The 14,749-nt window shown below is 45.6% G+C and overlaps 2 protein-coding genes across 7 annotated transcripts in view; one reads left to right on the top strand and one right to left on the bottom strand.

Moving 5' to 3' along the window:
* The window catches only part of LOC111850526 (uncharacterized), a 27,890-nt gene extending 13,320 nt beyond the window's left edge, over positions 1 to 14,570 (top strand). Inside the window, exons 4-5 of the transcript XR_011982320.1 lie at positions 11,822 to 11,869; positions 14,520 to 14,570. The gene's annotated coding sequence lies outside the window, so the exon portion shown is untranslated. The remainder of the gene's footprint in view (positions 1 to 11,821; positions 11,870 to 14,519) is intronic.
* Positions 14,091 to 14,749, bottom strand: part of LOC111850549 (polypeptide N-acetylgalactosaminyltransferase 18-like) — a 48,730-nt gene continuing 48,071 nt past the window's right edge. For all 6 annotated transcript variants that reach the window (XM_023824545.2, XM_072698502.1, XM_023824547.2 and 3 more), the window contains exon 11: positions 14,091 to 14,749. In XM_023824545.2, the coding sequence (XP_023680313.1) occupies positions 14,603 to 14,749 (147 nt within the window). In that variant the 3' untranslated portion in view covers positions 14,091 to 14,602.

Genomic DNA, 14,749 nt, shown 5'->3' with positions numbered 1-14,749 from the left:
CAATAAATAGTTTTAGAGTTGTGAGTCCAAAGCTATCAGTCAGAAATGTAGAGACACGGGAAACAGGGTTTAGTAGCCTCTATACAGAGAGTCTCTGATGCAGATGGGGGGGTGAGTGCAAGATGAATTAGATCTGCTGAAAACACAATATCGGGGACAGAGGAAGGCCAGGGAAATTTAAACTCTATTTAAATTCATCCAGCAATTTGAAACCGAGGCAATTGCATTTTCTCGCTAGCCGATCCCACCCACATCAGTTGAGCAACGTGCGAATCTTCACCTGATGAAAAATGCATGAGGAATCTGCTTGAGTTTAACTTTAAGAATTTGAAACGTGTGGCCTGTGGAGATGCTGGCTACTGGAAACACACCTCAGTGTTTGTTCTGTAGAGATTTTTACTGTCGGAAGTCAGAGATCATACAACCTGTCTGAGGGATAAACGTCACGGGTCCGAGTGTTGAAGGAGCGATCGGCAAGGAGGAGTCACATAGGGTTGGTCACTGCATTGTCTGCGTTAGCCAGTAGGGGGCAATGATATCTCATCATCACCCCAGTCAGTGACAGCTGGGAGCTGTGCAAGGTGTGGATGCGAGAGTCACTCACATGCCATGTAATTACATTAAATATGTATTGATGATATATTATGTAATTAATTAGCATAGGGTATAATGAAGAATTTCATTGCCTTTCATTTTCCACCCACAACAGTCACATTGTTAAAGAACAACCGGAAAACAATCATAATGACCAACATCAACAGAAGGACACTGCTGTATATTTACATTCAGTTAGTACCATCCATTTTTCTTCATTATCTTTCACCTCATTATTCACTCTCCTCCCGTTCCATTCACATTCATCCTCTGCTTGTCTTCACATAAAGCTGCTCAGCTCTTGCCAGGAGGTGCCAGGGGCTGAATTTAGCCAGGATTGGGTGCCTGTCGTAGACATTCCTATTTGTTAATAGGAGCAGAGCAGGGTCTATTACCATGAAGAACCGGGGAGAGGGTAGCACAGGTCATGGTGTCTGTGAGGTTCCCCGCTTCAGTGGGTCGGGTACCTAGACCCTCTGAATTATTCATTCTCCATTAAGGTGATCATCAGGGTGTTAGTATGGAGTTACGACCTGGAAATGGAGCACTGTGGAGTCCACAGCGGTAGACACATGGATAAACGGACAGTGTGGAGTCCATGAGTCTGACTGGTGAGAGCAGATATTCCACAGCTATGGAGGAACGTGGCACCTTCCGGTAGTTTTTGTGGAGATCTCATGGACCCTCATGGAGATCTCAGCCACCTTCGCTCACAGCATGGATACCAGTGTGCAGAGCAGCATTAAGATTAGTGTGAGGGCTACTGGCCAGAGTAGCAGCGAGCCTGGCTGGGTGACTGATACCAGGGCCTTTGCGTCCTCCTCTAGGCCCCTGACGCCGGGGCTTTGTGGAAACGGCAGGGCTGCTGAGGCAGGCAGTAGGATTTCATGCTTGCTAGGGCTGAAACACACCTCAGGCACGTCTCCGGCTGCCAGCAGAAGACTGGCAGCTCTTTGAATTATGCATCTCAGCTCTGAGATCACACCGAAAGCCGAGCAAAGGTGATCCTGGAGTTGATAAGAAGATGATGGCGATGATAGCTCCGGGCTTCAGTCTCCGTGCCAACTGTGGGGTGAACAGGTTCCCTCCCTCCCCTCCTCCCTCCGGCCAAAGGGCATCCCAGTGCCGGCTGTCAATCACCAAGGAGCCCTTAGTTGGGCAACCCTACAAAATCCTCTAAAAGCTGCTTCTCCATGTGCTCAGAGACGCAGGATGCACCGTATTTACCCAGGGGAGCGATGTGACTGTCCAGACCCGATGACAAGCCGTCCCTCTCTCATCCCCTTCCCAAACAGGAGGCTCACCCACAGTATCCTGCCATCAACGCTGCCCCCAAAGGTCCCCAACGGACAAAAATGGATGAACAAACCACCGGAGCAACAACAGGCAGCCCTAGAAGGTGCTGGTCTGGGAGATGAACGCCGTCCCCCACGCCGTTCTGCTTCAGGACCTTTTTTTATTACTATTAGTGCTGTCATCGAGATTTGTCGGGGCTTGGGGAAGCCGTAAACGCTGCCAAAAAGATTTGTGGGAGAGCGCGGCGATGAATCTGTAACTGCTGAGGGTGCCCGTCCTCCCTGTGATGTTCACCCTGATCTCCGCAGGCATTTAAACTGGCAGGCCGAGGTGCCAAATGCAGACAGGTAGAATTAAGGACGCCTGTGTTGACTTCTGACGTGACTGGAGGTGCCGCTTTCTGGAACTCCTCCATTTGTTTCCTAGAGGCAGGAAAGAAGGAGGGAGTTCATCTCATTCATCAACATGAATACTGTCCCATCCACAAAGTGGTCTGTCAATGATCCTAATTGCTAGTGTGACTTTTTTTTGTAAGCCTTGGGTGGTTTGGCTGGTCTTTGCTGTATCCTAGCGGGAACATTGTCAGTGATGAAAAGATCTAAGGGCTGGATCACATCCTATTTCATCAAGGTGTGGCTGAAGAAACCCTGGCTGAACTATTGCATTTAGAGAGCCAGCTAGCTGGAAGAAGGAACGGGAACACCTCAGCGAGACAAGCCTTCACCAGCTTGGTTCTTAAAGTCCAATCAAGATACTCTTGAGTGAGGAATCCAAATTTCAGTTCATTGTCAAAAAAATTGCTGAAGGTAATCATTAAGGACAAGGTGTGTGGCAGAAAGGTCACTGGTTTGCAGTGTCATGGTGATGAAGGACCTTGGGCCAGCCAATGTGTGGTACTGCAAGCTGACAGAGTGATTTTGCTTTTTGGCCCTTGAGCAAGGCCCTAAACCCCCAATTGCTTCTGAGACTAAAGTATGTGTTAAATAAATAAAATTTCATTGATTTGCTGGTAGTGATATATGGGGGACTTAGTTGTCTGGAGTAACAAGATTGCTAGTTAGTGTTAGTTAGGCCACTGGATAGCTGGACTTGAGGATAACCTTCAGGGTGGTTAGGGTTGAGGAAAAATCCCCAGTGTCTGCCTGACGTAGCTGCAGCAAGTTAAATTCTATTCAATCAATTTTTTCCCCCTAAGTGTTTAATACCCATTTCCTTACCAAAGTTTAATGGGTTGTCGATTAGCATCAGTAGGCTATTCTTCGAGGGAATGGGACAGTGAGCACACTCGCTGTAATTTCATTGTGTCAAAATGTAAATCAGCGAGGCAGGGCACGGAACGATAAATCCAGAACTTTTCTGTGAGGTTATTTTGTGAGAAGAAAATCAAACGGGTAACATTATTGACTTCTGGAGCTACCCAATGAAGAAGACAACAACCTTTGTTTTCTTCTGAAACAACAGAGGTTTGATCGGTGGTACTAGAATCACCTCGTGTTAGTGAAGTAGAAGGTGATGGAGAGAATAGAGGGCAGAGGATGCTGATCCTCTCCTCACAGAGTAATGATTTATGTTCCTTCATGAGGAATGTCTACATCACCCTCCATCCTGCACCGACATGGCCACTGTCTTTCTCTGCCAGGTCACTGACCCTGGGTGGTGACATCCCCTTTATTAGATTTATTATTCCCGACTTTCCGTGCTTTCATTCTGACCTCACAGTATTTGCTCCGCCCATCTATCGGTGTAGACTGCCGGACGTTCGCTCGCGGTCATGAAGATGATCCAGGGGCTTAAATGGGTGGATCTACTGATGATCCTTTAGGACCAGTCTCCAAAAAACACCTCCATTGGTACAGTAGAAGCCTGAAGAGAAGAGCTCCAAAGATGTCATTTGAATTGTGTCAGTGAACTACAGTACAATACAGTCTTATTTACACCTTATGTTTATAGATCAGGTTGTTTACCCCAACAGTATAATACCCTTAATGTCATTTATATATATATATTTATATATATGTATATACTGCGATGGGCTGGCCCCCTGTCCAGGGTTGTTCCCTGCCTTGTGCCTGTTGCTTCCGGGATAGGCTCCGGACACCACGCGACCCAGTAGGATAAGCAGGTTGGACAATGGATGGATGGATTTATATATATATATATATTAGGGCTGTCTAAATTAACGGGTTAACGCGGATTAATCCATCATTGTGATTAATCTGATTAAAATCTTTTAACGCAATTAACCCATCTGCAGCGCAGAATGACTCAAAATCCCTGAAATGTCTCTGTCAACCCATTTCGGGCAGTTTTGGTGCATTCCATCTGCCCTGGGAACTCGTATTACGAGTCGGATTCCGAGTTTTGAAGCCGGAAGTGACAACATGCACACTCCCATATCTCGGAGCAGCACAGAGGATCCCAAGTTCAAAATCTGAGATGGCTGTGCCTTTAATCAACAGAAGGGAAAGTTGTAGTTTTATACTGTTTAAGCACTACTTCTCATTTGTGGCTCATTATATCGGTCGCACACGCTATACCGTCCAACTTATCTGTGGACGTGTTGCTATGGAGTTTTATACATAAAGCACCGCGCATAATGTGTTATCAACTGATATTGCTAAAAATGGCAATTAACCAGCCTAGAATTGGATTTCATGATTAGTCGGATTATTTGTCGGATTTACAGTAGTTCTGGCTAATTGTAAGTGAACGAAGATAAAGACCATTTAAACTGAGGTACCTTAAATACGACAAGTTGTTCGGCTAAGCAAAAAATCTTACTTTTTGATATGGGTCCATGGTATTGGCAGATGGAATGCATCCGACTAGTGTTCAAGATGTTCAATAAACATGTTAAGTGCATATATATTCCCTTTTTTCTTGAGTCCGTTTGCTCATGCAAAATTAATTGTGATTAATATAGATTCAAAATGAATGATATTTAATCGTGATTAATCTAAATTAATCCACAGCAACCCTGTGATTAATCTGATTAAAAATTTTAATCGTTTGACAGCACTAATATATATATATACACTCACCTAAAGGATTATTAGGAACACCATACTAATACGGTGTTTGACCCCCTTTCGCCTTCAGAACTGCCTTAATTCTACGTGGCATTGATTCAACAAGGTGCTGAAAGCATTCTTTAGAAATGTTGTCCCATATTGATAGGATAGCATCTTGCAATTGATGAAGATTTGTGGGATGCACATCCAGGGCACGAAGCTCCCGTTCCACCATATCCCAAAGATGCTCTATTGGGTTGAGATCTGGTGACTGTGGGGGCCATTGTAGTACAGTGAACTCATTGTCATGTTCAAGAAACCAATTTGAAATGATTTGAGCTTTGTGACATGGTGCATTATCCTGCTGGAAGTAGCCATCAGAGGATGGGTACATGGTGGTCATAAAGGGATGGACATGGTCAGAAACAATGCTCAGGTAGGCCGTGGCATTTAAATGATGCCCAATTGGCACTAAGGGGCCTAAAGTGTGCCAAGAAAACATCCCCCACACCATTACACCACCACCACCAGCCTGCACAATGGTAACAAGGCATGATGGATCCATGTTCTCATTCTGTTTACGCCAAATTCTGACTCTACCATTTGAATGTCTCAACAGAAATCGAGACTCATCAGACCAGGCAACATTTTTCCAGTCTTCAACTGTCCAATTTTGGTGAGCTCGTGCAAATTGTAGCCTCTTTTTCCTATTTGTAGTGGAGATGAGTGGTACCCGGTGGGGTCTTCTGCTGTTGTAGTCCATCCACCTCAAGGTTGTGCGTGTTGTGGCTTCACAAATGCTTTGCTGCATACCTTGGTTGTAACGAGTGGTTATTTCAGTCAAAGTTGCTCTTCTATCAGCTTGAATCAGTCGGCCCATTCTCCTCTGACGTCTAGCATCAACAAGGCATTTTCGCCCACAGGACTGCCGCATACTGGATGTTTTTCCCTTTGCACACCATTCTTTGTAAACCCTAGAAATGGTTGTGCGTGAAAATCCCAGTAACTGAGCAGATTGTGAAATACTCAGACCGGCCCGTCTGGCACCAACAACCATGCCACGCTCAAAATTGCTTAAATCACCTTTCTTTCCCATTCTGACATTCAGTTTGGAGTTCAGGAGATTATCTTGACCAGGACCACACCCCTAAATGCATTGAAGCAACTGCCATGTGATTGGTTGATTAGATAATTGCATTAATGAGAAATTGAACAGGTGTTCCTAATAATCCTTTAGGTGAGTGTATATATATATATATATATATATATTAGGGCTGTCGAAATTAGCAGGTTAACGCGGATTAATCCATCATCATGATTAATCTGATTAAAAATTTTAACACAATTAACCCATCTGCAGCACAGAATGACTCAAAATCCCTGAAATGTCTCTGTCAACCCATTTCCGGCAGTTTTGGTGCGTTCCATTTGCCCTCGGAACTCGTATTCCGAGTCAGATTCCGAGTTTTGAAGCCGGAAGTGACGGCATGCGCGCTCCCGTTTCTCTGAGATGCGAGAAATGTCTTGGAGCAGCACAGAGGATCCAAGATGGCTGCGTCCTTTATCAACAGAAGGGAAACTTGTAGTTTTATACTGTTTATGTCACGTCCAGCTCCGTCCGATCCTCGTGTGTGCCACGCCCACCTCGTTACCTCCTGTTTCTGCCTGATTGTTCTCACCTGTTGCTCGTTACCCTCAGCTTGTCTTGTGTATTTAGTCTACGTCTCGGTTAGTTTCCCCAGTTCGATCATTAATGTTGTTTTACGTAGTGCCTGTTCCTGTCCTTGTCTGCCCGTCTATGACCAATAAACCCTGGTTATTGGACTTCCTGGCTCAGCGTACCTGCTTTCCTGCTCGCCTGCAAGCCGTTACATAACAGTTTAAGCACTACTTCTCATTTGTAAAGTAGGTGATGGAATCTGTTGTTCTCCACCGTGTTTAAATGTGTGGAATCGGATGCTTCTCGTGCATTCCATTTGCCCTCGGAACTCGGATTCCGAGTCGGATTCCGAGTTTCGAAGCCGGAAGTGATGACAGGCGTGCTCTCGTTTCTCGGAGATCCGAGAAATATCTCGGATAACGCAGAGGATCCCGAGTTCAGAATCCAACATGGCTGCACCCTTTATCAACAGAAGGGAAAGTTGTAGTTTTATCCTGTTTAAGCACTACTTCTCATTTGTGGCTCATTAAATCGGTCGCACACACTATACCGTCCAACTTATCTGTGGACGTGTTACTACGGAGTTTTATACGTAAAGCACCACGCGTAATATGTTATCAACTGATATTGCAAACAATGGCAATTAACCGGGCTTTGAATTGGATTTCACGATTAGTCGGATTATTTGTCGGATTTACAGTAATTGTAAGTGAACAAAGATAAAGACCATTTAAACTGAGGTACCTTAAATCCGACAAGTTGTCCAGCTAAGCAAAAAATCTTGCTTTTTGATATGGGTTCATGGTATTGCACTTCTGTGGCAGATGGAATGCATCCAAATGCATATATATTCCCTTTTTTCTTGAGTCTGCTTGTTCATGCAAAATGAAATGCGATTAATATAGATTAAAAATGAAGGATATTTAATCGTGATTAATCGAAATTAATCCACAGCAACCCTGATTAAAAATTTTAATCATTTGACAGCACTAATATTTATATATATAGCGCTGCTGCCTCACGTCTCACAGTAAGAAGGTTGTGGGTTCTGTGTGGAGTTCGCATCTCCCCGTGTTTGCATGGGTTTCCGCTGCGGGCTCCGGTTTCCTCCCACGGTCCAGAAGCCTGCATAATAGGTTGTTTGGTGAGTCTGAATTGGGCCTGTGAGTGTGTGTGTGCCTTGCGGTGTGTTGGTGACTGTCCAGGGTTGGTTCCTGCCTGTGCCCATTGTTCCCAGGATAGGCTCCAGTTCCCTCTGACCCCAGTTGGGATTAAGTGCCTCCAGAAGATGTATGGATGGATATTATTATATTCTATGCTATGATTGATTGTTGCATTATGTACCGCATGTTATCTATTTCATATGTATATACACACAATCATGTCTGTTCCTCCCTCAGTAGTGAGTGGTCAGTATTCCAGCTGTCAGTGTTCCACTTGTGTTAGACTTTTGGGCCAGTTGTGGAAGCCAATAAAATGTGCTTTAACAAAAGAGTGCGAGGTGTGAGCGTTTCATACGCGCGAAAGTCAAAGGAGGTGGAAGCAGCTTCACGGCAATATGGCAGGGCTCTGGGGGAGGGCAGTACACTTTAAAAAGGGAGGGGCGGTTAAGGGTTAATGCACAGACAGCTTCACGGCAATATGGCAGGCCTCAGGGGGAGGGCAGTACACTTTAAAAAGGGAGGGGCGGTTAAGGGTTAATGCACAGACAGCTTCTTATTAGTATACTGTAACTGGGGAGGGGGGGGTTCCAGCCTGGGGAGGCTAACTAAAAGCTCAGCGCTAGAAATCACCCTGATAAATGGCCTCTGTAATACCCCATCAAATTAGCGGCTGATCCCCATGCGCTAAAGGCCTTTAAATCGTCATTAGTGTGTCAGGCGCAGTATGACTCATAGTCGTTACTGGCGATGGCGGGATGGGGCATGGGGGGCCCCCTGCAGGAGGGGGAGGTCATTACACCCAAGGAGTGCAAATGGGGAGAGGGGCAATGCTCAGGTGGAAAAGGCGTCAAACACACTAAACAGCAGCAGGCGTGCACACCTAGTCATGTCTGTTCCGGGTCTTTCTATCACACCAGACAGAATCATCTAGATCAGTGCTCGGCAATTAGTTTCCACCATGGGCCAATTGTTCTTAGCAGCGCTCAATAAGGGACCAATGTAGTTATACAGACGCATGAAATGGCAGCTATATGTTTTAAATAAAGTTTTGTTCGAATATTAGGTAGGTTGGCGTCCCATCCTGGGTTGTACCCGTAGCTTCCAAGATGGGCTCCAGACGATTTGAGACCCTAAGACAAGAAGTCTCAGAAAATGGATGGATGGATGTTTGAATATTAATTATTTTAAGAATGGTATTTTTTAAATAAATAATATTAATAATTAGTTGTTTACATCAGACTATTTTTGTGAGATACCATCTTATTTTTTAACCGAAAACTTAAAAGGGAAACCTGTTTCAGGGGGCCAAATATTTTCCTAATGGGGCTGCATATGGCCTGGGGCCGCCTTCTGCCAACATACGATCGAGATGTTCTGCATGTGCTTTCATTGGATTTATCACCTGCTTATCCACAGATGCCCACATGAGCAACTCTTACTCAGATAGCCAGCAAAGGGGTCTCGTCTTCATTCCACGTACAGCCTGTGGGTTCCCCTCCATATTTCACAGGTGACCAACCCCCCCCCCCCCACCCCAGCACTGTCCAAATGCTTTTTATATACACATTTTAGGAGGAGCACAGCATAATCATACGTGTCCTGCTGGATGCTTTGAAGAGACTCTAAAACAGAGAGGAAACCTCATTGACATCCTCATGCGAAAAGTGTCACATTTCATTAAAAGGTAATCCATCCATTAGCTGCTCTCTGAGAACAAAAAGGAATTATATTTATTTATTAAATGCTTTTAGCCAAAGTGATGTACATAAAGAAAGCAGAGTCAGCTGGGCCCTGGAGCAATTGGGGATTAAGATCCTTGTTGAAGGGCCCAACTGTGAAGCTACTGTACAGAGCATGGGATGTGATCCAGCAAACTTTCCACGCACTGGCAGAGAGGCCTGACTGGCTGAGCCGCATGCCATCCCTGGCAAACAGCCTTTGGACTGCGTCACTGTGCTTTTTGTGACACCAGCCTTCATAACTAAGCATCAAATATGCCCTGTTCCCTACTCACCTCACAAATAGCAACATTCGGTGTCGTGTTTGCAGAAAACTGAGGTCCAAAAGGGCAGCTTGAAGTCCGGGCCTCGTGTCTGCTCCTTACTGTCCCAGATAAACCGATCATAGGCCCCTCCGTGGAGAAGCAGAGAGATCTAAGATACTTAGAAAACCCCAGTGTGACTGATAAGCCTCTGACTGATGCACACAGAGATTGTGTGGGAGGAAGGGGGGCAGATGATCAAACGTGGGACAGACAGCTGCTCTGAATGGGGTCAAAATCACCATAGCCATTAAAAATGAATTTGCTTTTCACAGGATTTCACTCAGAAAGCGTGAAATTTGATTAGCCCGGAAAGTGAGCATGAGATTGATTACTGAAATGGGTCCAGCACTGGTTGCAGTTACCAAAACATCTCTCAAATGAGTATTTCAGATATCATTGAGAACTTTAACCACCTTTCTGCTCAGCGGCTGGCTTTCTTGCACATGGTGGGTGGTCTTGGGCAGAGGGGGGGATCCTTCCTCTCTATGACTCCAGTGGTTACGTGATGTTCACAGCCAGATGAATCACAGACTTAGTCATTTTGCAGACTGTGTTCTGTGAATGAAACTTTTTATAGCCTCCTGTGTTGTAGCAAAGCATCATGGGATTAATAGGATAGAATTTGTACCATCCCCATTTGCTGGGGGTGGCTCAGCAGGTCAGGCTACTGTACTTATAATTGGAAGACTGTGGGTTCAAATCCCTAGGTTAGTAGAGTAATTTTGCTATTGGTTCTCTAAGCAAGGCCCTTAACCCCCAAATGCTCCAGGGATTGGCTGACCTCGCTTTCTCCAAAAACATTATGTCACTTGGATAAAATGAGTAAAAAAATTTCATGTAGTACCATGATCAAATTTACAGACAATTTAGTAACCAAGGGAGGGCATCTCTGTTTCAGTATACCTTGAGACTTTTAAAATAGTGAGTGTCCCAGATCTCCATACATGACCCTTAGCCAAGAGGGAGTCGTGTTCCAAAAAAAAAAAATGTTCTGAAAATTTAGCCATGATTCCTCTGCGGCTGCCTATACAGATGAGACCTGCAGGAATGCTGTGTGTGCAGAGCGGGGGGGTAGGTTGGTACGCTGCGGGGTTTGGATCACATGGTGTTAAGCAGGACACCTCGGGAGGAACCCCAGAGAGGGTTCAGGGAGAGGACATGGAGGCTGCTTCAAAGGCACCTGTGCTGCACCGATACCGGACGAGCTGTCAGCCGCAGAGCGTTTCCCAGCTGCCAGAGCAGAACCGCACACTGCGCTCCAGAGACTTCCTGCGCATTTACTGTTGACGGCCAAGAGAAATTAAAATGTATGCAACCCTGTACCATGACCCTTAATGACCTGCTGCTTTGCACTGGGAGGTTCTCACTGGAGGATATTTTGAAGTGACCTGGTATGTTGTACAGAACACACAAGATCTTCCCCAAAAATTGCAAATTTTCATATTCTGCTATTTATTACCACATGGGGGGGTGTGAGGCTCAGCGGGTTAGGACACTGCCTGTAATTGGAAGGTCGCCAGTTTGAATCCCAGGGTCAGCAGAGTGACATAAATGTCAACATGGAGATGTAAATGTTTTATTTTGGTTCCACATCAAGAGAACGCGCAACCTATGTCATTGACCACAGACGGGAAAAAAAAATAAATTTGAACATATAAATGTCAGCCATTATTTCTCTCTTGACAGGCTGCCTCTCTACACCTTTCATCACAATACTTCAGATCTGGTTGTCATGGAAATGGTAGTCATGTGTCTGCACAGATATAGTGTCCTCTCGTGGAAACGGCCACTCTTATATGACTAGTGGTGGCTCCACCTCAGCACGTGCACCTGAATTCCATTGACTGGATGTTCACCACCTGTGTGGAAAAGAAACAATTTGCTGGGACTATTTTGCAATCTGGCATCTGTATGCTAAATGTAATGTAATGGACTGTGTGGTACTGTATGACAAAAAATATAAAGTCCATATAATAGACTTTAAAAAGTGCAACCTGAGTTGAAGTGTTCAGTAATTAGGCTGAGAATGTATTCGTGTGACTTCCCCCCTCAGCCCCAGCCTGAAGGTGCAGAGGCCAAGCGACACAGCTAGTGGATGGAGGTAATGTGGACCCTGATAGATCCTGACATGTCTGTCGCTTGTGCTTCCTCACTGCACCTGCCTGCAAGGCAGAAATGCACAGTGACACAGTGAGACCTATTGAGAACAGAACATCTGCTGATTTAAATAACAGAAACGTGTGTGTGTGTGTGTGTGTGTGTGAGTGGGTTTACCTATCCTTATGGGGACATAATGTCCCCATAACATGATAAATATCTGTTTTTTTCCCCTTATGGGGACCGGTTTCCTGGTCCCCATAAGGGAAAACTCTATTTTATAAAAATCGGTGACTGCTATGAAAAAACTAAAAATGCAAAAACTCTTGTATTTTGTTAGGTTACTTATGGTTATGGTTAGGGCAGGGTTAGGGTTAGGGTTGTCATAGTTAGCGTTAGCATTTTTCCCATTGAAATGAATGAGCGGTCCCCATAAGGATATGTTTACCCTACGTGTGTGTGTGTGTGTGTGTGTATCAGGCTTTCTCCGCGTGGCCTTGGGGTCGACAGGCTGTGCTGCATACCACCGGATCACCTGGCCTCTAAGCTGCTGACTGGAGCAAGATCCAACCAGCAGATTATTCACACCAGTACAAACCAGACCATACAGTACCCTGTGTGCTCGCTTTCAGTTCTGGGCGCAGTCTGTGACTTAGTGGGTTAGGACTTCATACCTATGATACCTTTACCTTTACCTATGATAGGAAGATCACTCGTCCAAATCCTAGGATCAGCAAAGAATCACAGTTGGGCCCGTGAGCAAGGCCCTTAACCTCAACTGCTCCGGGAACTGACTGACCCTGCTTTCTCAGTTGCACAGTATTTTGCTTTGGCTAAATAAATAAATAAATGAATGTTTTCAATCCAACAGATCACTCACTTCAACAAACTAAACATTGGAACTCAAAAAAAAAACACCTGTACAGCCTGTGGACCTGCCCTCCCCTGGCTGGTGGGTGCGTTAGGACTTCCGAGGTGTCCCTAGTGCCGATCGCCAGTATGCAGCGTGGAATCCATGGTGTGCCGCTTCATTCTCGCTCTCCAGGGACGGCCGGGTGCCTGTGCTGATCCGGACGTGCTGGTGATTCGCACGGTTTGCCCACACAGTGTTGGCACTGGACACACTTATCAGTAACCCGCTCACGAGTTACAGGTTACAGACAATTTAGTAACCAAGCTTGGTGGACACTTGGCCAGGTGTTTAGTTACTCATGCTGGCTGAATTCCACCTCCTCCACGTCTCACGTGATGCACTTGCAGACCTGTGTGGCTCCGATGATCACCCCGTATATTTAATGACATGGCAAGCAAGCCAGCCAGCAAAGCCCACCTTCCAGCAGTCACACAGTTAATGAGAAGAGTAGCAGCCGCACGTTAAACTGTTAAACCTCAAGCACATATACGGTGTTTAAGTTACCATGGTAACATTTTTATTAAATTGACTTTAACTGAGAAGTCAACATCCCTCTCCAGACGTGGTGAGGCACAGAGAATCGCCACATGACGGACCTCCTACAAAATGCGGGGCTTTTTCATCCTACAAAACTGCCCTGACCTAAATTAAAATATTCAGGATTCCAGATGGTGATATGTTCAAGTCCCAATAGGAGGTGGAGACTGTTACACAGTAAAGTGGTGGGGGATATTACTGCTGTTCCTCTGTTTTTTAGTGCACTTCTAGAGGGTTCATCCACTTGGGGAGGGGGGGGGGGGGTTGGGGTTGGGGTGGTCAAGCAGGACAGTTATTATTGGTTAGCGATTGCGTAGTGGTAGAGTGAGACCCGCATTCAAGCCTGGGGGGCGTGTGTGGCTCAGAGTGCTCAAATCTCAGGGTTGGCAGGGTGATGTCACCGTTGGGACCCTGAGTAAAACCCTTAACCCCAATTTCTGTAGGAACTGGCTGACTCTGCTTTCTCAAAAAATTATGTTGCTTTGGATGAAAACGTCTGCTAAACATATAACAATACCAGCAATAATAATAGAACAGTATGAGACATCCGTTCCCCTTCATTACTCTGCCAGTGGGGAGGGGGGACACTGAAAAGCCTGCAGGTGGAATTGCTATCCCTTGCGCCAGAATTCAGCCAATCCGCTCCGACTGCAGGCATGATTCAAATAAGCGTGTTGCATCACGGCCACCCATCTGATTAGGGTACAGTCTGAGGTAGCCTGGGGAGGACTAAGAGGCCCCCTCACAGAAGAAACACAGCAGGCCAGCCCAGTGATCCAGCATCAGTACTTTTACTGTCAGGTATTATAAATAAATTTCAAATTTACAAATAGAAAATATCCGGTCTGATATACAGTATTCCAGCATATTGCTGTTTCCTTGAAACTGTACAGCGCAAATCTGTAGCAAACCGCCTTACTGACCTGAGGGGCAAAAGGATTTACTAACAACCGTCTGTCTAAACCTCATGCTACATGGTAGCAGAGGTAAGCTGAGTCCACAGTGAATTCAAACTGCAAATAAACTGCAAAATGATCCTTTAAAAATGTCAACCAAGCGTGGTCGATCAGATGCTGAAATACCCGGAAAAAAAAGTTAACATTTTATTTCATGTCTTTATGTGAGAGACTTTAAGGACCACCAGATGTTCATGACCACCTTTGTAGATGTTCATGATCATGATCAGTCTTTTCTGGGACTTCAGATGGATCAGGCATCCCTGTTCATCCAAGGGATGGCAGTAGCAGGACCTCACCAGCAGAGGGCCTCACCTCCAGAGCACCCTCATCATGAAGACCTGTCCACCAGCAGGTTAGTGATGCTCCAGCTCTGACCAGAGCACTGCTGGAGGGCCAGCTGATACCCAGACTCGCTGTCGCTCTTCTCCTTCAACTCCAGACACCGCTTAGACTTCTTGTTCTGGATGGCGCCTCC

Source organism: Paramormyrops kingsleyae, chromosome 13, assembly GCF_048594095.1.
Source record: "Paramormyrops kingsleyae isolate MSU_618 chromosome 13, PKINGS_0.4, whole genome shotgun sequence".
Taxonomy (NCBI): domain Eukaryota; kingdom Metazoa; phylum Chordata; class Actinopteri; order Osteoglossiformes; family Mormyridae; genus Paramormyrops; species Paramormyrops kingsleyae.
The sequence above is the reverse complement of the archived record's forward strand: the minus strand, read 5'-3'. Positions and strand labels throughout refer to the sequence as shown.